Source organism: Cyprinus carpio, chromosome B20 (assembly GCF_018340385.1).
Source record: "Cyprinus carpio isolate SPL01 chromosome B20, ASM1834038v1, whole genome shotgun sequence".
NCBI classification, from domain to species: Eukaryota; Metazoa; Chordata; class Actinopteri; order Cypriniformes; family Cyprinidae; genus Cyprinus; species Cyprinus carpio.
Window position 1 is genome coordinate 7,495,412 of NC_056616.1, and position 27,556 is coordinate 7,522,967.

Sequence of the window (27,556 nt, forward strand, 5' to 3'; positions counted from 1 at the left end):
AAAATAATTTGGATAAGGGGTGATTTTGGTGCAGTCTTTTAGAATTAAAAGATGTTTCCATTGCTGGTACCATGTTCTATAGTCTGTGCCATCTGAAGACTGTGGTTACACTGAAATGTAGAACATTCATGTGAGATATTGTGAAATGGTAGTAGCCTACATCCAAAAAAAAAAAAAAAAAAAAAAAAAAAAAATTCATTAAATTGTCCCATGAGTATGGAAGCTTGTTTCCACCACTGAATGAAAAATAAATAAAGTAATTTTGACTTTATATTAACTCACAATTCTGACTTCATATCTCACAACTGAGTTTATATTTCACATTTCTGAAAAAAAATACTTGCAATTGTGTGAAAAAAGTCAGAATTGTGAGTTTATATCTCACAATTCTGACTTCATTTCTTACAATTCTGATTTTATTTCTTGCAATTGCTAGTTTATATCCCACAATTCTGACTTTGTAACTCACAATTCTGACTTTATTTCTTGCAATTGCGAGCTTATATCCCACAATTCAGACTTTGAAACTTGCAATTGCAAATTTATATCACACAGTTCTGACAAATAAATAAATAAATAAAAATTAGAATAGGCAAATGTGAACTAGCAATTCCGAGAAAAAGGCAGAAGTTAGAGATAAAAATGAATAAATAATAATAATCACATTTACCTTAAGTTTTTATTTAGGGGCTTCCATACATGAAGATTACTTGTTAATAATTAAACATTCGGAATGTCTATTTACACTTAGCGCAAATAGCCTGCCTTGTTGGAGGCTATTTACACTATCTCCATCCACCAACATGTGATTGGGCTAGTCAACGATTGTCAAATGTCATGTGAAGATTGTGTTTTTGAGGTGTTGATTGTAGAATCCTCCCTTTGCCAAACTTGTTTTCCGCCTTTTCAAATCTCATATCACATCGAAAAGGCATGTATTTTCAATAAAAGTGAAGGAAATAATCAAGAAGTTGAAATTAAAGTATCAGGTAGGGTTAGGGTAGGTCTAGAAAGGGCTTTATTGTCCCAGTATGGTGACATCCATTTGAATTTAAATTATAATTTACACCCAATACATTATTATTGCATACTGGTTTATAATGTACTACAATACTGAGGTGCAGATAACTGCCACTATTTGCATTAAGTAGTATAAATAACAGACAATCTATCATTTAATGTAAATAGTATTTATTGCTATTTGCACTTAGTGTAAATAGTCTCTATCGCTATTTATACTTAGTGCAAATAGCCGCTGCTTTAACAATAAGCACTAAGTTAGTGGGATAAATGTTAAGCCCGCTTGCCATTTACTGCGGCTGTTGATAAAAGCGTTCTGGATGGTCCGTTCGCGAAGCGCTCAGACGATGCCCCCAACAGCGCGTGGACTTCTGCTGCACCTTCACTGTTTTCTTCACACACAAAACGTCTCTGACGCGTGGAAAATGGTGCAACTTGCAAAAGGCGGCGTGATCTGAAACTCTTAAGTGCCATGAAGAGACAGAAGCAGATTCCATGCCAGTCTAGCAGCACATCTACGGCTCCACACGCCTGAAGATGAAGATGATCTCATGCTTGCGCCAGTTTACCTCCCTGTCTCGTTTAAAAACAATGTCTTCAAAGAAATTCGCTGCATGATTCAACAGTCACGCCGTATCTCTTGATTACTTTATCGCTTTTAGACCATTTCATGAATTAAACTGCAATCCAAAATGAAATTTCCAACGGAAAACCCAAGGAAACCAGGGAACTGGAACCCTTCACCAGGTAGGTACATTTCGTTTTCACAATGCATTTCCAGTGGAATACATGCGTTATTGCTCATGCTGTATCTTTGACAGAAGTTATTATGAGCATAATGAAGCACACATGCGCTCTGGCAGTCAGCTGTCATATAGAGTGATTTAAGAACCCAATCCAATCAAAAGCACTTCAACCAAGATGCGCAAAATGATAATGGAGTCAGTGGGTGAGGTAGTTTACTGTGATCAGTTAGTGGTATAAAGGTTTCTAACTCTCTAATTCTAATAAAGGATCTCATTCTGTCCGTCTCAGTTTTTCAGTGGACACATTCATTAAGATTCACAACCACGCGTTTCAATCACAACGTCCGTTGATGCTTAAGAGGTGTTCCTCACAAATCCCTATCACGACGTGACCGAGAGACCTGCATGGTTGATGTTTGCTGCAATAGTTTAGCAGGGTGGGAGAGGAATAAGTCATAAAGACGTCTATATGAGCAATTAAAGGCTACATTTTCTAGAAATCTTCAACAGAGGTGCATCATAACACGCCTACAAGTCTGCGAGTACTATGCAGAGACACGAGAGATGCATAATGAAGCGTGGGTGACGCGCATTACACAGGAAAATCACACACATTCACGATACTGGTTTATATATTTAAATGGGTTGCAGATGCCTTAGAGGATAATAAACATATACTTTTTTGAGCTTCCAGAAAATTGCGAATTAGTTTTGTGATTTTTTTTATTTATTTATTTTTTTTTTTTTTACGTTTGGGAAAAGGGTATTATTATTATTTATTTTAACATATCTTTGACCGCAACAGCTCCTTTATATAATGCGACTACAGTTTAATTCACTATTTTCGAACTATATTTTAATATAAATTCAAATGAATAAGTCTTAATGTTCACCTAATTATTTGCTCTGAATTTTCAGTAAAAAAAAAAAAAAAAAAAAAACACAATATATATTGCAAAAACAGTATATATCTGAAGGTAGGGTCAGGATGGCTTGTAAACAACCGGTCGAACTGTCACAGTAAATTATTGCGGTCATGCTGCAGCCATAGTGTCCACATAAACAGTTGTGCAATACTACATCATATTGAAGGTAAAGGGAAAGTTGAGGGAAAATTATTTGAGGCTCACTCTTTATATGTGCTTTCTGTGATTAATGCGTTCTTTGGTTTATTGATTATAGGGTGATTTTTTAAAATTTATTTACAGTACAACCTCCACAAGATGATTTTTGTAGAATATGCATATTGATTACTAGTAATGCTCTTATGCTTTTATGTGTTTATGAACAAAGCCAGGTGGTCTGAAACAGTGTAGCTTATCGTTGCTCCACCCCTATACTGCTGCTTTCTACTGTAATGGGTTTTCAGAAAGCCAAGAGAAGTGTGTGTGCAGACATGTGTGTGTATGTGTGGATATGCAGCAATGATGAGAGGCTTTGGGACTATTTGAAACACTACCCTTTGCCACCTGGAGTGTTTCCATTAATTTAAAATCGTCATGTTTAAAAGAAAGTAAAATTAACTGAGGAGCAAACACTAAACTCGAAAAGCAAATTACTTAGATTTTTGCTTTGAATAAGCTTTTTGCAGTGGATAAATGACAAAATAAATCAATGGTTTGTAACAAAAATGCAACGCTGGTCTGTTCTGATAGGATAGTGGACAGCAGGGAAGAAAAATAATGGAAAATAATAAAATGCAAATCATTATATAGTGTAGCAAGTCTCATAGGTTTATCAGCTCTTAAAAGAGGAGTCTTTTTGACGTCAGGGCTTTGGGTCCAAACTTTACGGTATTGTCGCAAATTCATCTGTCAGTTGCTAGAAGCCAAGCAAATAAGATTCCATCATGAAGAGGTTGCGTGTCATGCTCTCGTCTTCAAAAACTCTGAACGAAACTGCGCAAGGTAAAATAAAACGACATAGACTACATTAAAATTTATATATTTTTTTCACATAATTTAAGATTTTACAAATATTTTTGTTTTGATTTGTGCAATTTGACTTGATGTTTGATATAAAATCCTGAAGCAAATTCAGTGTTGTAAATGATCACATACATGGCATAAACATGTCTCTTTTTTTAACAGTGCCAGTGCAGACCAACCTGGTGCCGCCGAAGAAGGTCCAACCAGGGATGTTGCAATCCAGCTTGGTGCAGGCCAGTGTGGCCACCATGCAGAACCCCATGGGTTGTTCTTTACCTCGCCTTTCTGTCTCCCGGCCTGCTAGTATGGTGGCCAGCATGGAAGCGGTGGCGGACGGCTCAGCCCTCCTCACAGTCATGAAGTGGAAGACTGTCCTTGCGGTGTTTGTGGTGGTGGTAGCATACCTGGTCGCCGGCGGTCTGGTGTTCAGAGCCTTGGAGCAACCCTTTGAGAGCAACCAAAAAGACACAATCACTTTGAAGAAAGCAGCCTTCCTGGAGAAACATAGCTGCGTGACCCGAGATGAGCTGGAAGAGCTCATCAAGGTAAAACTGTTGCTCATCTGTTGTAGAGCCCGGCTAGTGTCCCTTGTGGGATCTCAGATCTAGTGTAACAATATAGCTTCATCGATCTGTCTGACATGTGAGCTTCACTCATGCAATAGACGAGGGCACAGCGGTTGGACAATTCTAAATGGAGCAAGTGACGAAAAGATATCGGAGCAGACTGTCGTAGCAGACTTATGACAGCAAGCCGTTTGGTGTAGAGCTGAAGTATTTGATGGATAGTGGGCATGACGGCAGTAATCAATCTGTTTTGCAGTGTTGCAAAGCGATGTGCAAAGTCCATTCTGGTCTTTAATAGTTCCCATTTACAGAGGCTACTTTAACACGACTTTTCAGAAATGTTCTCAGCAATAAAATGGCAGAGATTTATGGAGGAAACACTGCAAACTCTGCAACCTTTCAATCTTTGAAACCTGACTAATACATTTTTGTCAGGTCTGCTATGCGATGTCTAGCGCTGTGACAAAAATGTCTTTTCATTCCTGCAGAGTTAATTTACTGTAGACTTACGATTAAGCTCTCGCATCAAGGGTTCAAGGTTTTGCTGATTAGCATAAATTTATTTGCCCCTGCTGGTAGATTCTGTAATTACACCCTGTTGGCTGCAAAGAGCACCAATCTCTATTTATATCTTTAAAAAATTAAAGCAGTATACAAGTATAAATTGCAAATCTTAATTTTTTTAATACTTACATTTAGTTTTTTTTTTATTATTTTAATGAAATTGTTAAGTTTTAGTGAGTTAATTACCAATTCATTACAAAGTCATTCAAATTCAAGACCTTTCAATTTAGTCCACAAGTCATGTTTCTCTGTAAATTTGCAGTTTCTTTGTATACATTTCATGTTTACTTTCTCATGCAGACCTATGTTTATATCAGTTTTTATTTTAAGAAAGGTAGAGAAATGTCCATGTAATCTGTTTATAGCCTGGTTTACAAGGTTCAGGTTCAGCTCAAGCTTGACAGATGCAGTTTATTTGTCTTGCACTGCATCGCCCTCTTTTTCACTAGTTCTGGGGTTTTCAGGGACCAGTGCACACAGCTCCTCATAAAACAGGGAAAGTGGCACCCAAGTGCAGAGACCTTCCAGAAATTGACTCTGGTTCTGTTCCAATAGCTAGTGAGCTACCTACTTAGGCAGCATTGTAAGGCATCATAGGAATGCTCACTAAGCAAAAGATACGTTCCTCGAGGAAAATTCTAAAGCATAGCATGTATCTTTTGTGGAATATGCAATAACGTTGAGAAAGATGACAGATGAGATGAGAGAAAAAATATTATATGCTTAGAATTCAATCAGTTATTAAGTGTATTGTTAAAATAGCTTTGCTGTGAAATGTCCATTTAGTGACATTGGTTGTTGTATGTATCATGGCAGTTCAGAAATGAAATGTCCGGCGACTGTTTGATTTTTATTGTCCATTTAGTGACATTGGTTTAACAGAAATGTCCGGCGAAACCCTGCAAAAGCATACATGATATAAAATAGCATTTAAAAAAGTCTTTAAGCTCTTTTATCACAAATCATGTTTCACGGGACTCATAATCGCAAGTGCAATGCTGTACCAGGTGGGCTATCGAGCAAGTTTACTACGTCAGAAAAGCCATACATATAGAGCTGATTATGTAATGCAAATGTAAAAATGAATTAGTTTACAGATAAGTGTTTTTCATAATCACAATTTCTTTGAAAGGAATAAAAAACTACCACAAATGTTTATGTCAGCTGGAAGCTGTTGTATGTATAGGCACATTTTTGGAATAAAAAATAGCAGAGGCATATTTTTCCAACAAGATTATGTTGCAAATCTTACTTAAAATAGATTTTTTTTCTTGTAGTCTTACTGGTAACTGGTTTACATATGCTCATCTTAGTAAGTTAGCATTAGGGTTACGCAAAAAAAAAAAAGTTGCAAATCTTACTTAGTCACAATCACTTTATCTGATTTACTGGAATCCACAATGCAGATCAAATTAGACACTGACAGATTCTCAGCTTCCAGAAAATCGTTCATATGGCTCAAGCAGCTGCAATGCTCTGTCAATGTCTGACTGTTCTGCCAGTTTCATTATTCACTCAACAGGTCATAACACCAACAATGGAAGACCATTTGTTGAAGTACACATTCTTAACCTAATTGTGTTGAGCAGTCAATATTGTTGTGCAGTTCTGGTGTTTGTTACTGTGATTTTCAGTTGCTCAAGATGTCCTTGAGAGATGAAGCCAAGTTAAAGAACCAGAAGCTTTTTTGATAGATGAACGGTGATAATCATCCAGCCCCGCAGATAAAGAACAATCAAGTCTTAAAAGGATCTGCTGGAGAATCTTGATTCCTTTTGCGCTAATGGGGCTCCATCAGGAGTATGGGCAGGGTAAAACGTGAAGCTCGCCCATCGCAATGCTGAGGTAGGGAGGTTAAAAACCATAATTGAATCAATAACCTGAAACCCTAATTTAATCTAGAACCAACAGCATTTGAGAGCTTTGTAACAAAGCACCATTTCAAAATAGCTCAGCCTCTCCGACTCCAGTAGAGCCTGAGAGAGGCAGATATGTCAGCTGCTTCCTGTCAGCTTCTGCTGTTGAATGTTGTTTGAGCTGGGAGTTGTGGAACAAAGAAAATGGAAAACAGATCTGCAGTGGGAAACATAACTTGTGGTTTTGCTGATTAGAAATACTGCAAAGCGTCGATGATTCAGGCTAGTGGCGTGTGGATTAGCTGCATGTAGGCTGTTGCTTTCGCTCTGCTCAGGCTGTGAGCTGTGCATATGTACTGCAGTCTGGCAGTGATGTAACTGGAGGTGAAGAATTTGAAGAAATGCCAAAGCACTTCTTTGAGCTCCAGACCAGACGAGCGCGTGCACTAATGCTTGCACATCGACTATCAAAAGGTGTTTTTTTTTTCAGCTAAAATTGCCAGGAAATGTTCAAGCATTACTGTCTACAGCTCTAGGAATTGCTTTGATATTTGCTCAGATTCCTCACCTCCAGTTACTGTACATCACTCTACCTTCCAGGAAATGGAAGAAAATATTTCATTACATTTCCCATATACTATTATTTATCCTACTTTCCGCACCTCTAACACTGGCTAAACAAATATACTAGAGATATACAATAAATCATTACTATAGGGTTCTGGAATGATTTAATTAAATCATTAACTTTGAAATTAAAAGCAACACAACAAATGCTACCATAATATATTATTACTTGAGAATGAGACTTTATATTTTACATTACAGTAGTGATGATTGGAGAGTAAAGTAAGCTTAAATGTCCTGAAAATAATGTAAGAATACCAATGTTTTTAAGGGTATACTAAGCTTTGTTTACTTTATGCAATTATATTTAATTAACAAAAATATATTTTGTAGTATGTTTTGGTTATATTATACCATTTGTGAATGTCAAGATGAGGAGACCAAGTCATAGTTTACCACAAAAACCAATATAAAATGGTTAGCATACATCAGTTGACCATGCTTTCAGTATGAATTTAATTTAGAATCATAACACAGTGCAGTGGTGATTAGTGGAGATTGGGTTTCCTGATCAATCTCTCTGTGTTTGAGGCAGAATCTTATAGCTAGGAAAAATACATCCCTCATGACACTCAGTATTTACAGCTTCTATATGGTTTATCTCTGTCATAGTGGCATTTCTCATGATGGGATTGAAAGCTTTCAGATGCTGTCATCTGAGCACCCGCTGTCTGCTGTGAAGACACATTTATATTTCTTCGAATTCATCTTCTCACCAACTTAAAAGAGGTATAACGTCTCCCAGTAGGGGACACAGATGCATATACAAGTCACCCAGGCAAGCAGATAGAGTAAAATGCAGTTTAGATCAGTTCAGAAAAGAAACTGAAGATGAGCTGCAGACATATGGAATGCAAATTTGTGCTTTCTAGCAGTCTGTGTTGAGGTAAAACCATTTGTGCTAAATGGTTGAGGACATCACATTATGCAAGAGAATTGAGCTCTTCAAAGAGCATCCAGCCAAGGGAAAGCAGTTTCCATTCTTGGATTGAGAAAGAATCTAAAGCTGATTGATTGGTCAGATACAGAGAATGTAAATGTGGCTATTTCAGTTTCATTACACTCAAAACTTCAAAGATTGTAATAAGATATCTGCTATTCATAAGATATCCTAACATATTAAGATATCTGCTATTCATAAATTCCATAATTTATTTTGTTCTTGATCAGAGTTGTTTTCTTGCGAATTGAATAAACTTGCATTTTTTTTTCTCTTTCATGAGGTTCTGGTTTCATGGCTACACTTGGCTTTAAAACTTCGTATTACGCATCCAGTCTAGACTGACAAGACTCTGCATCTGCCCTTGTGTACCTGCCCTTCAGCTGCCCACACGCTCGTTTCTCACACCTGAGCCGCTTCCTGTCGATCTCAGTATAGTACTTCCATCTGCTCTAGCGGCGTCCTGTTGGGCTGAGTGACCTGTTTCTGATCCGCCCTCTCTGTTCCTCTCTATTAATGATACATCTGATCATCAAAGGCTCATTAAAGCTAGACAGCTTATTTGGATCACCACCTCAGTAGGGTGCCTTAACCATGACAAACTGTATGTCAAAAACTACAGTTTGCTTAACATAAGAGTATCTATTTATTGTTTGTTCTATTTGGAATGACTAGAATGTGTGAGGCATCATGTGTCATCATGCTTCAAAATATATAACTGGACGTTTTACTGCTTGATACATAGGCTTATTGGAAAAGGCTCTGTGTACGTTTTTGAAAAACTCCAAAAAGGTGCATATACATACAATTTCCAGCTGAAATGAGCACTGCAGTAAACTATACAACACACAAAACCAGACTTTGAACAACATTGTTATCACCTAAAAACACTTTTAACATAGTGCATGATTAAGAACATATATTTTTTTACCAGCTCTATATGCATGGCTATTCTGACATGGCAAACTTGCTCAGTAGCGCACCTGGACAGCATTGCACTTGGGCTGTGGAGAGCTTGTGTTCAGTGAAACACAAACCAAGATAAATCAGCTTGTAGCAGCAAACTAAAATGGCATGGTTGCTTAAAAAATGTGTTTTTATTTCATATTTGCTTTTGTCAACACTATTAGTTAGGTTTACAGTGGAGTTTAGTGTAGGCGTTACGTTATTAGAGCAGTGATTTCTAACCACATTCCTGAACTCCTGCAACACTGCACATTTTGCATGTCTTCTAAATCAAACACACCTGATTCATGGCACATATTTCCAACTGATGCAATACGTACAACCTCCGGATGATGCTACTCCACCAACCACCAACAAAGCATATAAAATACCAAAAATAACAATATTTTTTAAAACACTAGCATGTAAAATACTGCAACATGACAATATAAACAACAGTAAAATCAGGAATGGTCTTTAACTGTCTGCGCTCCTCCCACTTTATAGAGACCGTCTGGGTTTCGTGATCCTGGTTCACACGCCTAAATCCATACAGTGCTATACAGAAAGTTAGCGTGTGCTATTTCATAGTGACAGAATGACATTAATACACAATGTTTTTGCTCAAAACTCACACTATTATGACCTAATGCAGATATTGTAAATAAACTGACGCATAAATGCATTATGAGACAGAACGCAAAAGTTTACCATCAGCGTAATGTGGGAATTATGATCACCCAATAATGACTGATGGATCGCCAGAGAATCGTCTTTCTGCGCGTCATTAAGATATTATGGTTCTATTCTATTTAAAGCTATATGAGCTAAACGTGTGAATACATAGCCTAATGTGCACACTTTTGGAGTAAAGTTTTTATGTTGTGTAGTGAATCACTGATCAAAAATATGGAAGCAAACGCAATTGAATATGTACAGTGTCTCGTTATTCTGGTCAAAATATCATTAACTCCTGACTGTTTTTGCATTCCTGACAGAAATGAGAACTATTAGTGTAACTGTAACCAAGTATTATTTACAAGTAGTGGTCAAATATCGAAGCTAATCTCAAGGTAAATAGATTACATATATTTTTTCAAAACAACCCCCCCCCCATCTGGTTTGTTTATAAATCACACCCTGCGTACAAAATCATATCTTGATCATGAACATTGAAACACTGATCATGAAATGTTGGCAGACTCATCTGTTTCAGATAAAACTGAACATGACTTTTGCTTCAGTCATTGGACATTTCACTTAGAAATAATTGCAAAATACGTAAGAAGTAAAGCGATATCTTTTTGCAGAAATGTTGCCAACAGGCAAGTTTTTCCCATGAGACTGGATTGTGAATCTACATTTTTATTTTTATTTTTAATATTCTGTATATATATATTGCTGTCAAATGATTAATCACATTTAATCGCATCAAAATAAACGTTTTTGTTTACATAATATATGTGACTATACTGTGTATATTTATAATGTATTTATAAATACACACACTGTCACAGTTTTGCAAGGAGCGAGGGAACAAGGAGACGTGGAGACATGGAGATGCACACACTGTCACAGTTTTGCAAGGAAAGGGGAAGGGGGATGGGTGCTCTGGAGACCCTCAGGACAGACACAGGACCCAAGGTGGAGCTTGCAGTTCAGAAGACCGTGGTAGAGCAGCCTGCGAGGCCGCGGCCCCAGCCCCCCCCTCCGCCCAAGCCTCTACAGCTGGAAGCCTCTACAGCTGGAACCCTATAAATACTGACACTGGAGCGAACTCAGGTGATGGAGCCGACATCGGAGGGAGCTCTGTGGCTGGAGCCAACACCAGAGGGAGCTCTGGGGCTGGAGCCAATACTGGTGTGAGCTCTGGGACTGGAGCCGACACCGGCGCGAGCTCTGGGGCTGCAGCCGACACCGGCGTGAGCTCTGGGGCTGGAGCCGACACCAGAGCAAGCTCTGGTGGATCGCTTTCGGGCGAGGATGAGTGTCATGAGCATTCCTTTTCACCTTAACCTCCTCTTTTGGTTACGAGTGAATTGCGTGGTCGGCAGGCTTGACTGAGTGCTGGTTCTGGATGCACTCCAGACACCAGAGGATCCCTTCCCTCCAGCTCAGCCCTGTGGTGTCTGGGAGGTTCACGGGGCGAAAGCAATTGGCCCCCCAGAAAAGAGAGTTTAGCGTGATGTCATCCAGTGCTGTTTTGCGGCAATCCCGCAGAACTAAATAATAAAATCAAAACCACAGGGAGACAAACACTGACAGACGTGAAGACGTTCGACACTGGATGCTGGAGACAAGGAAACACAGGGCTAAACTAGATAATTAATCAAACACAGCTGGAACAAATGGAGAACTAATCAGGGAACATAATGGAAACAGGCAACAGGAAGGACCAAATAAGGGCATAATAATAAACATGGAGCACGTGGGGGAGGAAAACACAAGACAGGAACAGTTTTATTTTGGATGCGATTAATCACGATTAATCGTTTGACAGCCCTAATATATATATATATATATTTCAAAACCACTGTGTACCACATCTCAAAAATAATAAATCCATATATTTATTCATAAATCCATATATTTATTCCATATATATATATGGATTTATTATTTTTGAGATGTGGTACACAGTGGTTTTGAAATTACAGTACACAAAAGACTAGTTTAAATTGTTCGGCCTTTTCAAGTAAATACTTCATCATTTCAAATTGCATTCACTGTCAGTATGGCTTTTAGATATTCAGTCTATTTCGATGTTGAAATTATTTGTTTATTTTGGCTTGATACCAATTTTGATTTTCATTACCACATGAAATGATCTGTCACTGGAATTGACTATTAATCATGTGGAAGATGTGCTTCTCATACAATGACATTAACTCCAGTCTTATTTTTTCCCAGCACTCTGTAGATGCAGTGAACGCTGGTGTCAGTCCTATTGGAGACACGTCATACAACTCCAGTCACTGGGACTTAGGGAGCTCCTTTTTCTTCGCTGGAACTGTGATAACAACAATAGGTAGCTCCTATACATCCCTGTATATTATACATCCATTTCTAGACCTCTCCACCCCATTAATATGCATAGCTCAAGCCGAATACAAGGAATTTGCTTGTGTCATACATTTATAGTCTTAGCTTCAGTCAATATGCCTGACCCCCAACACCACCAATCAATCATTTTCTCCTTCAGCCCCATTTATATTCCATGTGTGAAAATGTGCCTGCTTCAACTGTCAATCCAAATGAAACTACTGATGCTTATGGAACGATTCATTGATTTTTAGACACATTTTATAGTCTCAGTGAGGAAATAAATTGGAGGGTGAATAATCAAAGCCGTAAATGGAAAAAAAAAAGTTGAAACGTTAACTCACAATTGCAAGATATTAACTTGAAGTCGCAATTATTATTATTATTTTTAATTTCCTTGCAGAAACACAAAACAAAATTCTGACTTTTTTCCCAGAATTGCAAATTTATATTTCACAATTGTGATTTATTGCATGTTAAAACACACAAAAAGACTGAAATTGAATGTTTATATCTTGAAATTCAGATTTTTTTCCCTCAGAATTGTAGGATAAAAAGTCAGAATGGTGAGATATAACTTTAAAATTGCAAGAAAAAGGCATCAAAATTGTGAGGTAAAAGCCTTTTTTATTTATTTTTTCACTGTGTGGTGAAAATACAAGGCATTAATCCACTACTTGAAGTTATATGGCACATTCCATTGGAGGTTTGATGTAATTCATTTGAAGTCCATAAGCTGCCCACTGTGTTACCTGCCAGGGCCTGTGATTAATTACTTATAGAAGCTGTTGTGCAATACAGGTTAGTATCTAAATGCTGACAGGACTCTCAGTGTCATTTCTCATTGGCTCAGCCATCCAGCAGGCAATGGACAAAGGCATAAACAAGATTAGTTTTTACACTTCAGTTGCCAAACCTTCGAACATGCTCTCAGCAGACACATTTTGATCCATGAGGACCATAATAAGTAATTTCCTACGATTCCCTTTAAACCTACATAGTATATCTTACTGGGCTGTATTGGAATTAACAATCTGATTTAAGTCTGAATTTTTACATAGCAAAATTAGAAGACATTTATGATTCTTTCATTTGATTTTGTGTAGTCTGAATTGGCGTTTTACTAAATATCCATGTAATTATCCAATAAAGTCCCCTTACCATTATATCATATGGCATTCTTTCCTATGTCACTTTGAATATACAGTACAGTGGTAAATTTGCTTTTCAGTTGCGTCTTAATTTACACAATTGCTCTCTTATATTTTTGGTTATGGCAACATCTCTCCAAGCACGGAGGGAGGGAAGATTTTCTGTATCCTTTATGCAATTTTTGGCATCCCGCTCTTTGGCTTTCTTCTGGCTGGTGTTGGTGATCAACTAGGGACTATTTTTGTGAAGAGCATTGCTAAAGTGGAGAAAATGTTCAGGGTAAGTGAACTAGGGTTATTGAAAACAAGGCTGTGATGGATAGATGTACAATCTGTTTAATGGGCTCTGTGGGAAGGTGCGCATGTAAAGGCTGTTTTCAACTAAAAACGAAACACTTTTTTCTAGACACTCATTTACATGACAACGACTATTTGAGGGGCTTGAAAACAAAAACCTTAAAAAAACAATGCCATTACAGTTTTTGTGTAAACAAAATGTGATTATGTAAAAATGGTCACACTATGCATATGCATAGGATGCACATGTGTGTGGTGTTTTTTTTTTTTTTTTTTTTTTAAAGATACATCATCAACTACTGACCTGGACAACATAATACAGCATTTTTAGTAGTTCTTGCAGATAGGCTACAAGTGAAAGGAGATCATTTTGACAGTGCCATTGTCTGTATAAAAAACTTGTCAAAAATGCAGGAAAGAAAAAACATTTCCATTTTTAGTACACTGTTGTACAATAAATATACCCTAAGAGTACAAATATGTTCTACCCAGGCTCATTGGTAGCATGTGCCTTTACCTACATTTCTGCAAAACTCAAAAAATGTACCTATCCGGAGGAATGACTGCAGTTTCTTGTTGAAATGGGTGATGTTTGGGGGACACTGCATATAGTACCACAGGTCACAAAGTGTTGCTTGGGGTCAGATTTTTGTTTTTTAAAGTTATTCAGCAAGGATGCATTATATTGATCAAAAGTGACTGTAAAAACATTTAATGTTACTAAAGATGAACTTTCTATTCATCAAATAATCCTGAATGTATCATGGTTTTCACAAAAATATTAAGCAGCATAACTGTGTTTAATAATGATAATAATAAGAAATGTTTCTTGAGCAGCAAATAAACATTTTGGAATGATTTCTGAAGGATCATGTGACATTGAAGACTGCCATAATGGCAGCTAAAAATTGGAATAAAAGGAATAATATTTCACAATATTACTGTGTTTTTGATCAAATAAATGCAGTCAAAACTTTTAAACGGTAATGTAGACACCTGAAAAACACTACTGTGATGATTCCAAACAAACGAAACCAACAATGTATTTTAATGCTAAATGTTCCAATACAAAATGTTTACCATGGCAATTAGAATTTCAAGTGTTAGGTTTATCATATTAGACTATGCAAGGTCACTTCTTTTCCAGAAGACCTAGGAGGCATTAGTCAGGAAGATCGCAGCTCTTGTTTGTGGTAGGTTAGTCAGACCCTGCACAGCAGAGGTACAGGCCTAGTAAATAAACACAGAACTGAGGCTCCAGCATGCTGAGGCAGTGGCATCTGCAGTACGGGCTGAGATCACACCTCATTAGGGCTAATCAATCTCATTCAGATCATCGTTACGCCCATCAGAGACCTAATGAACACATGCCACCTTCACAAAGTCACGAAATGTCTTCTCATGCCACATGTCGCCGCTGCTGGCAATGAAGTCGTGCTGTTTGCGTGACTAAGAATGGTTCTTGTACGATCTTTCATGTTGATATTGCTTTTTGTCTATTTCACCCCCAACAGCGCAAACACAATCAAATAAGCCAGACCAAGATTCGAGTGGCCTCTACATTGCTCTTCATCTTGGCTGGCTGCATTCTCTTCGTCACCATACCAGCCATCATCTTCAAGCACATTGAAGGATGGACCGGGCTGGAGGCGATTTATTTTGTGGTCATCACACTGACAACTGTTGGGATCGGAGATTATGTTGCAGGTACAGACAGAATTTAGTTTTAGATTTTAGAATTTAGAATTAATGCGTGAAAGCACTTCTGTGATGATTATATGTATTTATATATTAGAATAAATTTGCAGATTCCTTTGTTATACTAAGGCCTGTTTCAATATTTTTTTTTCACTTTTAACAGCTCATATTTCATCTCATGCGTTCAGTAACTAAGCAAAGTAATGTAATAAAAAAAAACTGGCCATCATAGCTTTTAAAGTAGAAATCATTTTCATGAAATAAACATTTATTTTTGATTTTTCAAAATCCATCCATCCATCCATCCTTCCTTCCTTCTTTCCTTCCTTCCTTTCATCCATCCATCTTTCCTTCCATCTATCATCCATCCATCCTTCCTTCCTTCCTTCCTTCCATCCATCCATCCATCCATCCATCTATCAAACATTTTTGAAGGAGTTTAATATTTTAAGATTAAAAGTTTAGGTCTGAGACAAGTGTGAAACAAAATCTATACAGGCCATTTCACCTCTGTGACACAAATGAGCCAGAAGTTAAAGAAACAACCATATATGATTTAATCATTTGACATTTTGTCTTTTGTGGATCCCTTTCAAGGAACAGGTTTAGCGGCTTTTGGTTTGCTTTGGTACAGTAGGCAAATCACAGAAGGGAAGAATTTTACCTACGCAGCTGAATGGATTCTTTTATAGGCTGTGTTTCAATTTAGTCCTTGAATAAAACAAAGTCCATATAAAAGCTATTTATTGTATTTGTTTTGAAATTTTTCTACTTGCAGACACCATGAATTGTCAAGAAAAACCGAGCTAGTCTGATTGCTGTTCTCAGGAAATAGCTTACATGACTTTGGCAGGAGGTTTTGATGAATGCCTCAAAAAGCGTGTGGTTGTAGATTTAAAAGACATTCAAATGCTCCCACCTCTGAAATGAAAGTGTCATTTATACATCTCTTCCAGGAGGCAATAGAAGAATAGAGTACCGTAAATGGTACAGACCGCTGGTGTGGTTCTGGATCCTGGTTGGACTGGCTTACTTTGCTGCAGTTCTGAGCATGATTGGAGACTGGCTCAGGGTGCTTTCTAAAAAGACAAAAATGGAGGTGAGACTTTTGTTAGCATTGCATTTACCTTGATTATTCCAGCTAAACTTTTATACTTCCAAATATGATGTAATGGCCTATGACATGACACAAACTGATTAATTTACTAAAAAAATAAACCAAAAATGCCATTTATAGAATTAATAACAATAATAACTTCTCTTATATGATGAACATGTTTTTAATTTCTGTATTATCATTCATTTTGATATTTTTAGGAGCACAAAAGCAAACATATCAGGGTGATACAACTTTCTTGATATCATTTTATCGAAGAAAAAAGAAAAAAAATTTTTTGTAACAACAACATTTTTCTTCCTTTAATCACCTGAAAAAAAACAAAAAAAAAACAACAACAACAAAAAAACACTTTTGTGCAGAAAATCAGTCATGTGATGCAAATAACATGCAAAAACAGAGTTAAAAAATAAAACAAAAACATTATATATTAAAAATAAGTTTCAGGGTTATAAAATGTGGTGTGGTGCCATCTCATCAGAACATTTATAATTATTCATGATATTTGTAAAACATACTTTTTACCATAATAAATATTTGTAAATAATTTAAAAAAAAAATCATTAAGATGTGTACAGTACATTCACACGTGTTAAGGAAAATATTAGTTTTACTTGAGGGTTACACAACAGTTTTTCAAAAACGTATGAAACCAACATCAATACAAAGAACACATTTTAAGAATTTGGCACATGTTTTTCCTTTTCTTTATCATAGAGACTCGTAAATGTCATTGACCCATAAAAAGTTCAAACAGTTATTTGGAAGGACAATTTAAAGCTTACAGGTAAATTCACCATTGTCATCTTGTTGAAGGTGGGTGAAATTAAGGCTCATGCCGCCGAATGGAAGGCCAACGTCCGCGCAGAGCTCCGTGAGACCAGGCGCCGACTCAGCGTGGAGGTTCATGACAAACTGCAAAGGGCCGCCACCATTCGCAGCATGGAGCGCAGACAGCTAGGTTTCGACCAGCGGGCCCATTCCCTAGACATGCTGTCCCCTGAACGTCGAGCTGCCTTCAACAGCCTGGACACCACCAATTACAAAACATCCTCCCAGGAGAGCATCGACACAAAGCTCAACAACCTGCATCTACGAGTTGAGCAGAATGAGCATCGGCGGAGCGACCCAAGCCAGGCGTACTCTGAAGATAACATTTTCAACCGCCTTGGTTCAGTCACAAAACTAGCCAAACGGAGCAAGAACAAAGAGTTGAGGAAAAACATCCCAGATGACGGTCGAAAAGCCTTAGATTCCTTCACCTGTAATACTCCCACAATGGATGAGGAGAAGAAAGAGGCTGAGGACGAGGAGCTTGAGAAAGAGGTCAACACCAGTCTGACCAACTTCCCTCTCTTTGTGGAGAGCCCCAATAGACAAAACGGATTCATACCTCTACCGCCACAGACCAAAGAGGAAGAAAACGAGACAAAACTTGAAGAAAAAGAGTTCCATTTGCAGATGGAGCCCTAGAGGGAACCGTGTAGGAAAATAACATATGCCTAAAGTGCCTTGTTTAACCCTTACCCTGAGCTGGGATGTGAGAATCTCAATTTCTGCTGTTCATTTAACTGTTCACTGTGTCCTGATAACTTGATAACAGTAATATGGCAACAGTAGCACTGGAAGACAGACCACTGAAAAATGCTTGTATAAGTTTGAAAGAATTTCTCCTAACCTCCTGGACAAAATCCGTAGCAAGCTACATTGGCAGTTTGTTTCACTGCTTCACTTTCAGTGTTCATTCTGCCAGACTGTACTTCAAGGTCATTTGTCAAGAAGCATAACTGCTTAAAAACAATGTCTGTCAAGATCCCCCACCCATTCGAAATGAAGAAACGTACCCTGAGACTTGAATCCCCCGTGATCAAAGATGATAAAACTCTTTGAATACGAAGAACCCATGTTAAATTGGTGACATGTTGTATATGCACGGAGCTCAACTGTCCTGTAAAACAAGTGGAGTGCATCAATATGTGATCCAGATTTATGAAGTTAACCTATGAAATCTCAGGGCTTGTAGTCCTACTGTAATTGTCAAATTGTACGGTTTGTCTGACATACAATTTGCTGTGCTTTCATGAAATATCTAAAGCTGTTGCTACACAGTACTGTTTTCATAGTTTGAAATTCTAGGACAGTGGGACAATAGAGAAGCCATAAGGTAGAAAGTCATGGTAGACATCATGCAAGCTAGAATATCTAGTAGAGTTTAATCACAAACAACTGAACATATCCGTTTATTTCATTTAAAGGAACAGTTTACCCAAAAATTTAGCTCCAAACCATTATAACTTACTTTTGTCTGCACAACACAGGTGTTTAAAATGTTTTTGTCTATTTATTTGAAGTCTGTAAGATACAAAACAACACAAGTTGTGGCATTTTCCATTTTTGGGTGTACTGTCCCTTTAAGCCATCGTCAAGTAAGCGATTTCAGAGAAACGCAGTTGAAAGTGGATCCAATCTTGTGGCCAATTACCAGTAAGGGGTGTGTCCATTCATGATGGGGGAGGTTCCTGTTGCATAGCATGGTCGATCTAACAAGATAGGATGTGATCCTTTTGGGTAGGGGCCTGTGTGTTTTGGTTATTTCAAATATCAAGAGTTTCGCAGAAATCGCTTACTGCACCTTTATTTAGTTGACTGATGGCGCTGATTAAACAACATAATAGCATATTCACAATGTTACGTTGATTTGTGAATGATCAGGGTAAAATCTTGACTTGTTTGAAGTCTACTAGACATTCTGAATGTGAATGAAAGACATTTGGCATACTTATGTTTTAGCTTTATGAAAGTATAGGATGCAGTTTCATTTAGGATTGAAAGGGAAATGTTACTCTCTTTTTTTTGCCAGGAAACCTTGCACTTTTTACAAGTTTCTGTCTTTAGTTTATGATTTTCGTCTCTACTTTTCCAGAATGTTTCTGGAATAGACTTTTGACACACTACTAAACAATATTGTGCTAATTGCCTGGGAGCGTCTGACATATTTGTGTGTGTGTTTGTGCTGAAACCAAATACCGCTTTGTCTGATGTGATTGTTGTCTTGCTGTCTGTATTAATGAAAACTCCCTGAGGCAGACACATGTATCAGTACCTCATTCCCACCAACTCGTAAATGCACACATACACACATTTACCGCTGCAGCAAAATGCTTGTTGTTGAGCTAATGTTAATTACTCTTTTCATGTTTGCAATAGTCTAGAGCGAATGCAGCAACGGACTGAATATTTGTGATAAGAAAAAGACTATGAAAATGTCAAACATTTTAAAGCATTCAAAACTATTTAAAGACATGGATCCCTAAAGCATGCTATTGTGCTAATATGTTATCATGCTATGGTATTGATTGTACCACAAACATGCTTCTTGAGACTTTGAAATGTCCATGTTTGAGCTCTACTTCGGGCTGCACATGCTAGTAAATTGCTGTTCGCAGTATCTGCAGTATCTTGTGCAACCATTACATTCAATGTAGTGAGTGCCTTTTGGAAATAAACACAGTTGAACAAAAAGCAATAATGGTTTGTTTGCCGTTTTCTCTTTCCACTTAGTTTAGACCATTTTCAGAAATGACCTGCAGTGTCTTATCAATTATACTGTTTCCTCACTCAAAGGTCAACTTGAAATGTAAGAATCCGCAAAAAACATCAACAACTGAAAGAACACTTAACGGGCTATTTAAAAATCTTGAGGTAACGGTCACCTTCAAATGTGTTTCCAGGTGTAAGATCATCCTACACTACAATTGCAAATATTGTGCAACACTGATGGGCAAGAAATGCCTCTTAAAATAGGCCTGGAATGAAAATTAGCCAAACAGCATTTATCTAAACATTCAATAACAGCTTAATGAAAAAAGGATTTATGTAAATATTTGACAGGCTAAATTGTTCAAAAGGCCCTTTAGTGCCATCACTGCAAGAGAAATTTCAATTCGATTGCAAGGCCGAGTGAGCTATGTGAAGCAGCTCTTCTCAGCATTACCTACCTTGACATCTGAGTCAATAATAGTGAAGAAGCTGTAAATGGAGGTAAATCTAGAAGTAATCTCCTTTGGGAACATCTTGAATGTTTTATTTTCACAGTTCGTGGAAGACAATGTAAACCTAGCAACTTTTGCATGATATTTGCGCAAAACAACATTATGTTATGGTATTCTGCTGGTATTTATGGTTCACAATAGTACCCCATTTATTGTAGGTCTATTAAACCCATTATATTAACCTGGGATATTCCTGTGAAGATTGCCTTTTGTACAGCACAGATTTCTACAGCATCACACCTCTCAGCATCCTTTCTATTTTCTCACAAGCAACAGTTTCACACACTGTGTGAAGAACATCTTAAGAACATCTCTACACCACTAAGTAATTAAAAAAGTGTTCAAAAACTTACCATAAAGTATTCTGTAGCACTGGTAATCCAAACACGACAGGCAGCACATTTAAATATAGTGCAAGAAGTTCATGACTAGTGGCATGTCTAAATTTGTTGAATGGGTTGGTCCATGTGGGACACAGGGTCATTCAAAGGTCACATGAAACAATAATTTAAGTTATCCAACTTCTCTCTAATACCAACTTCCTTTTGGTATACAGTAGGTGAATATTTTGTCAGTTGTCCTATTCATTTCTTGAAAGATTGAGAGACGAGCAGATGTGTGTGAAAAATAACTGACACAGCAAACATTTGAAAAATAGATGACCCCTTTAAGAGCATTACCCCCGTGGGATAAACTTGAAGAGCTGTGATGAGATATTTTGTCAGCTTCTGTGTTTTGGTGCATGGACCGCTGGCTAAACATCTGATGCATATGGCACACAAAAGTGGAAACACTTCAGGAGTTTTGAAGTCGTCGTCGGATTGGTTGAACTATATAGGAGTTCCGGGAGACGTGTCCAGCAATTTCCCCGCATCTGAAGGTCCCGCCTCTGACTTGTGAGTTGGCCAATCATAATGCAAAATTTTTGACCCAATGCCCAATGCCATTTATGGGTTTATACCTTGTGACATTAATGAACTGTTAAATGTCATATCCCTGCTTATTGGTTACATTTTCCTGGCTAATCAGGTACATTTGAAAGTTTGCAGACATTTTTTTTTATTTTGTCTAGCATGCTATATAAAAGCTGCTCTCACAAACAGGTGCATAAGATGCTTGTCTCAGTGGCACGTAAAGGTGAGCTCTCACATTAGTGCTGGAATCACACCTGTCACAGTACGGAACGGATGTGGCATGAAGAACAGATGAGCTCTTGGCAAGGGCAACAGTGCTGGTGTCACACACTGATTCTGGCTTGAATCAGCTGGGTCACAGCAGAATCTTTCCTCTTCAGACTGTCAGAAAGAAGTCGAAAGATTGATGAAACTGATGCTTGTAAGCCAACTACACAATGAAACAAATACATACATATGTACTTTAATAACTTATTGTTAAATGTTTGATATTTAATATTTAATAACTTATTGTGGATGCACTTGTTACTTTTATTACATTTTCAAATCAGTTCATTGTTTTGATTTTGATGCTCTTTTGGGTGGTTATTATGACAATGTATTTCACTAATTAACCTGAAAAATGGTTATTTCTCAGATAAAAAAAAAAAAATGAAATGAAGCACAAAATTTTCAGCTTTTCAATAAAAAGAGATAATAATAATAAAACAATCCAACCTTTTCACCTTCATTTTCAGTGAACGAATTATTGAACTGATGATGAACTTATAATAGGGCTCAAATTCATGGCTATTCCAGTACAGATGCTTTTAGACATATTGGGGTCAGAGAGGCAGGAAAGAGAAGTTCTGCTTGAACAAGGCTGATGGTCAGTTGAGTTTCATGTCGGTTTGGTTGTTCTTGCTGCTTTATGCACTGAATGCACTGTTCTGATTTTCCTTCATCTTTTGTATGAGTCTTGGGGAATGTTGTTCAGATTCACAGTTTACAGTTTATGATTGCAGCAGATCTGAAAACAAACACAACTAGCCCACCTGGACAGCACTAGCCTATACCACACTGAAAAGACTGAAAATGTATGCCGCTATAATATACAGTTTTAGTCCAAAGTTTTAAAGGGGTGGTTGATTGCGATTTCACTTTTTTACCATTAGTTAGTGTGTAATGTTGCTGTTTGAGCATAAACAATATCTGCAAAGTTGCAGCGCTGAAAGTTCAATGCAAACAGAGATATCGTCTTTTAAAATTCTGGCAGATTAATGCGGCATGCCTACAAAAACGGTTCGTAGGGACTACAAAGAGTTACAAGAAACAGGTGTTTGTCATTTGCATTTGACCCACTTACCGCTCGTCTCCCAACTCTCTCTCCCACTGAAGACCTCGCTGGACCATGCCCCCCTCGCCACACTCAGATAAACCCTGCCCCTGGGAACATGCAACAAATGAGACAAGGCCATGTTGTGCTGCTTAATGGCTGCTTAACTCTGCTCGGCACAGCTCAGTACGGAACGGCTCGGCTCAGCTCGGCTCGGTTTGCATTTCCACTGCAGTTTAGTATCGCTTTAGAGAGGGCGGGATTATTCATGTCGTTATAGTTGTATCGCCTCTACTGCCGTGACTCCTGAAAAACTTCTCATTCTGCGTCGCCCCATCAAGCTCTCGCTGGATCCGCTCCTCTGCTGTCAATGAGAGGAACATCTGTATTTCCTCAACAGACAACTGTTAAAAAAGGTGCACTCTTTCAAATCAGCTGCATTTGATCCTTTGCTGGCTGTGCTGATTTAAATCTAGCGGTTCTGTTGTGTCTCATGTCGCAAGTTCAGTGATGCAGGTAGCAACGATTCTCTCCGGCCAATTTGTGATCAGCAGAGTTTACACGTCATGTTTTGGTAACGGTATGGTTCGCTTGGAACCTCAACCGAGGTGGTACTGAAAAAAGTACCAGGTACTGTACCTAGTTTGAAAACCCCCCAAAAGTGCACCATACTGAACCATTCCGTGTGTACCATTTTAACCTATTTGGAAATGTACCTAGTTTGAAAACCCCCCAAAAGTGCACCATACTGAACCATTCTGTGTGATCGCAATTCTGTCTTCTAATGATTGTAGATAATAGATTCACAAGATTCAGAATCAATGTTCTAAAGCAGCAGTTCTTAATCCTGTACCTTGCATCGCCCTGCTCTGCATCTCTCTCTCTCTCTCTCTCTCTCTCTCTCTCTCTCCTCTCTCATCTCTCTCTCTCTCTCTCTCTCTCTCTCTCTCTCTCCCCCTCATTCACATCACCAGCTCAGCTCAAACAATGAACTGTTCCATTTATACACTTATTTTCACATAGCTATGAGAAACGTTAAACATGGATGTGCGTGTGGTTGCGTACTGTATTAAAATTTTAATCAGGATAAAACCATATATTAAAAGCTAACAGAAGCAGTAGCATTTACAAATAACAGCGTATACTATATAAAAGTATAAGAAAAAAAAAAACATACCATTAAGAGCACAGGTTCTGCACGATCCTCTTTAGTAATATCCTCTGTGTCTCAATCGGGCTCAAATTGATAAGCAATATAGACAAGATTGTGGGTTCAAATTGATAAGCAATAATATCACGACGGAGGTGACCTTGAGCAAGGCACCGAACCCCCAACTGCTCCCCGGGCGAACTTGAGCAAGATACTTTATAAGAGATTTTGGGTTGATTGTGGGTTTTGATAAGCAATATAGACCCACCCCCCCCCCCCCCCCCCCACCCATGAAAAAAATTACAATTCAGGATATTATTTCTTTGTGGAACATAATTAATTTTAATTAATAGACAATTATTTAAAACTTTTAATTCAACATTAATATAAATTGCACATTTTAAGTGTACTTAAATGTGTTTGGCAATGCAATATGCACAATCAATACAATTAGCACACTTTTTAAAATATAAAATAGCTTTATGAGAAGAACACAATGCAATTTAAGTCAGTATGTATTGAAAATCAAACAAAAAAATGTAAAATTTTCATTTTTGGGTGAACTATGCCTTTAATTCCTGTGTAAACCAGTGCAAACGAATGTGAACAGTGCGGCACACAAAACAAACACAGACTACATCAGTTACTGAGAGAATAAAGAGGTGTGACGTGATGTAGTTGGGTTGTCATAGTAACTGTTACCTCTTGAAAATCTCCTCATGTAGATTTCAGCCCAGAGAGAAAGAGAGAGACAGTGGGAGACTTTTACGAGACACCACGGTGCCGATATCCACCTCCTAAAATGCTCTTCACATGAGATGTTTATTTTTGAATCTGTTAAGTTATGCTGCTGCACCTTGAATGCTAATGCACTAATGCATCATAATGAGTTATGAATAGATGTTAACGTTTGTACTACCATGAATTTATACTAATTAGAGACAAATTATCTGTGTGGTTATGAATAAACTTTTTGCATAAGAGCACTTTGTGGAACTTGCACTTACGTCAAAGGTTACACACATCTGCCTAAATCCATTTTCAGCCCATGCTTTTCTACATACACCCACAGGATTGTAAATAAATTGTTTTCAGGGTACAGTAATTCCACTCTGCATTTACTTTTATACACTTTATACTCTTTTTTTAAAAAAAATGGCATGAATTGAGGGGGGATCACTGAATGCACTTCTGAATGGTGGGAGAACTTTTAGAACTATTAATAATACAATTCTTTAAAGGGTTAGTTCACCCAAAAATGAAAATTAGCCTGTGTTTTACTCACCCTCAAGCCAGGTGTATATGACTTTCTTCTTTCAGACAAATCCAATCGGAGTTATATTAAAAATATCCTGGCACTTCTAAGCTCTATCATTGTAGTGGGTGGGTGTTTGTTTGAATTGTGATTACAATTCAGTGGTCCGTTCAACTGTTTCATGCATGCTGATTCAAAAGAAGGCACGGTCAAGGGAAAAACAAAAACTTTGAAAATGTCCAAAAAAAAATTAAAATTCAGTGGTCCGTGCAACTGTTTCATACATGATGATTAAAAAAATTGGGAAAGAATATAAGAACTCAGGGAACATTACTACTATGTTATGACCACAAAGAACTTTTACCATTGTGCATGATTTGTAAACTAATAGCTTGTGATGTTTGCATCACATAATCAGCCCCATGTTTATGGCTTTGCTAACATAGTAAACTTGCTTGGTAGCCCACCTGGTACAGCATTACACTTATGATCACAGCCATTACAAGTATCATGAAACATGTCACGACACTCCACAGAAGAGCTCAAAATGGCTCATTCTGCAGCCAATGAAGCTTGTACAGACCCAAAATTAAGATGAAAGTTGCTTTTTCTTAAGCCTTTCTTCATACTCAAGGCTCCAGTTAGGAGCAGCTGATTCCAGAACAGCCTCTTCTGACTATTTAATTGTTTATTTAATACAACATTTATTTGTATTATTAAGTAAAAGTACACATTTTCACAAATTATTGAAGTCAGGAACATGTCAATGTTATCCTATTTATAATATATGCACACTTGCCAATTGCATACAGGCGAAGGTAAAACATTTTTGGGTATTTGTGTATCTTTTAATGCTTTTTTTTTCTTGGCTTTAAAAATGAACAAATGACATTTTAGAATATCTAAAAACAGTAAGTTCAATAACAATAGAGATAGACACAAAAATAGACAAGAAAAAGGAAACAAATCTTCAAAGGGGAGAGTGTTGTCGTCAGCAGGATGAACAGACGGAAGGTGGCGGCTTTGCCAACGAGCCGAGCAATGTAAAGACAGAGAACAGAGGGAAGGAGGGATGAAGAGCCAGCAGAGAGTACAACTGGTTCTAGAGTATAAATAGTCTAAATGAAGAAGTGATCAATGGAGAGATGTGTAGAACTGCCCACAGGTTCTTGACTTAATGTGATGTAGATTATGTGATGAAAATGACAGGGCCTGATGTGGAAAATCAGAAAAACATCCTAGTGGGCAGTCATCTTTTTTTTTCTTTTCTTTTTTTTCACCAGTAAAATGTTTTTTGAATGACAATTGTTTCAAAATACATATCTTGCAGTGTGCAAAGATACAGCATACATACAGCAGTGCCTCTTCTATTACTGTATATTCTACATTCCAAAATATTTAAAAAGCCTTTTTCATTATTTTATTAATATTTCTGTAGCTCAGTAAAGTGTGCTGTTTGAACACCAAGGCCATGGGTTGGATTCCAAGATATAAACTAATAAAATGTGTACCTTGAAAAAGATAAAAGCATCCACCAAATGCATAAACATTTGAACATTTTATTATAATTATTTTGCATGCAGTTTTCATGTCCTATAAGGAAGCACATTAATTATTTTATATTTTCAGAAATTAATTTGTCAACCTGAAGTTCATTTAAATGATCTATAGCGATATCAAAAATGTGGTTAAAATGATGGAAAGAATAGTCTCTAAAAACAAAGAAATATGTCAATTTTAACCTAAAACCATGATTTTGGAAAACGTCCGTAACCGTTTGTCAACTTATCTATTTAAAGAAAAACTGTTGAATAATGTAGTACTTTTTTGGGGGCAACTTGATATGAATGACATCAAAATGGTTGTCTAATGGCTATTAGACATAAACTTTCCTAATGTAACAGGAAGCAGTCATGTGACTCTCTCTTCAGGTACAAGTTTAGGTGTTGCTGTTGTCTTAAACATATTCGATGTGTTACATCAACAAGTACATTATATATCCCCCGCTGCTTCTGCAGAGGAACATCCACGGTGTTGATTAGGCTTTTGGAAAACAGGATGTTTCATTAGCGCTGCTGTTGTCAAAATGTTTTTGATGCATGATTCCCATTACTGGAATATTATGAGCCATTGACCCTGTGAGTGCTGTGAGGTTATGAGTTGTTTTCTCTTTCTGCTTGTTATTTCATCCAGAGGCTTATTTTCCCAGCTGCCTCTGTCACTTGGGGGCTCCACGAGTTCCTCAATGTGACTCACGCTGGCTGTCAGTGACAGTGAGACAAACAAAAGCCAGGAATGAGAGCTGATTGGATGAGTATTATTAACCTTGCATGAATAGATGTGCAGTACCTGGGGGAAGAATAAGAGTTCAGG

The 27,556-nt window shown here is 37.5% G+C and overlaps 1 protein-coding gene across 1 annotated transcript; it reads left to right on the plus strand.

The window, feature by feature from the left end:
• The first annotated feature begins 1,263 nt into the window (after positions 1 to 1,263).
• Positions 1,264 to 20,023, plus strand: LOC109058241 (potassium channel subfamily K member 10-like). Its single transcript, XM_042746801.1, has 7 exons — positions 1,264 to 1,767; positions 3,857 to 4,239; positions 12,103 to 12,220; positions 13,505 to 13,665; positions 15,197 to 15,389; positions 16,337 to 16,479; positions 17,314 to 20,023. Exons 1-7 carry the CDS (start codon positions 1,713 to 1,715, stop codon positions 17,968 to 17,970), a joined length of 1,710 nt encoding a protein of 569 aa, XP_042602735.1. The 5' UTR covers positions 1,264 to 1,712; the 3' UTR covers positions 17,971 to 20,023.
• The last annotated feature ends 7,533 nt before the right edge of the window (positions 20,024 to 27,556 follow it).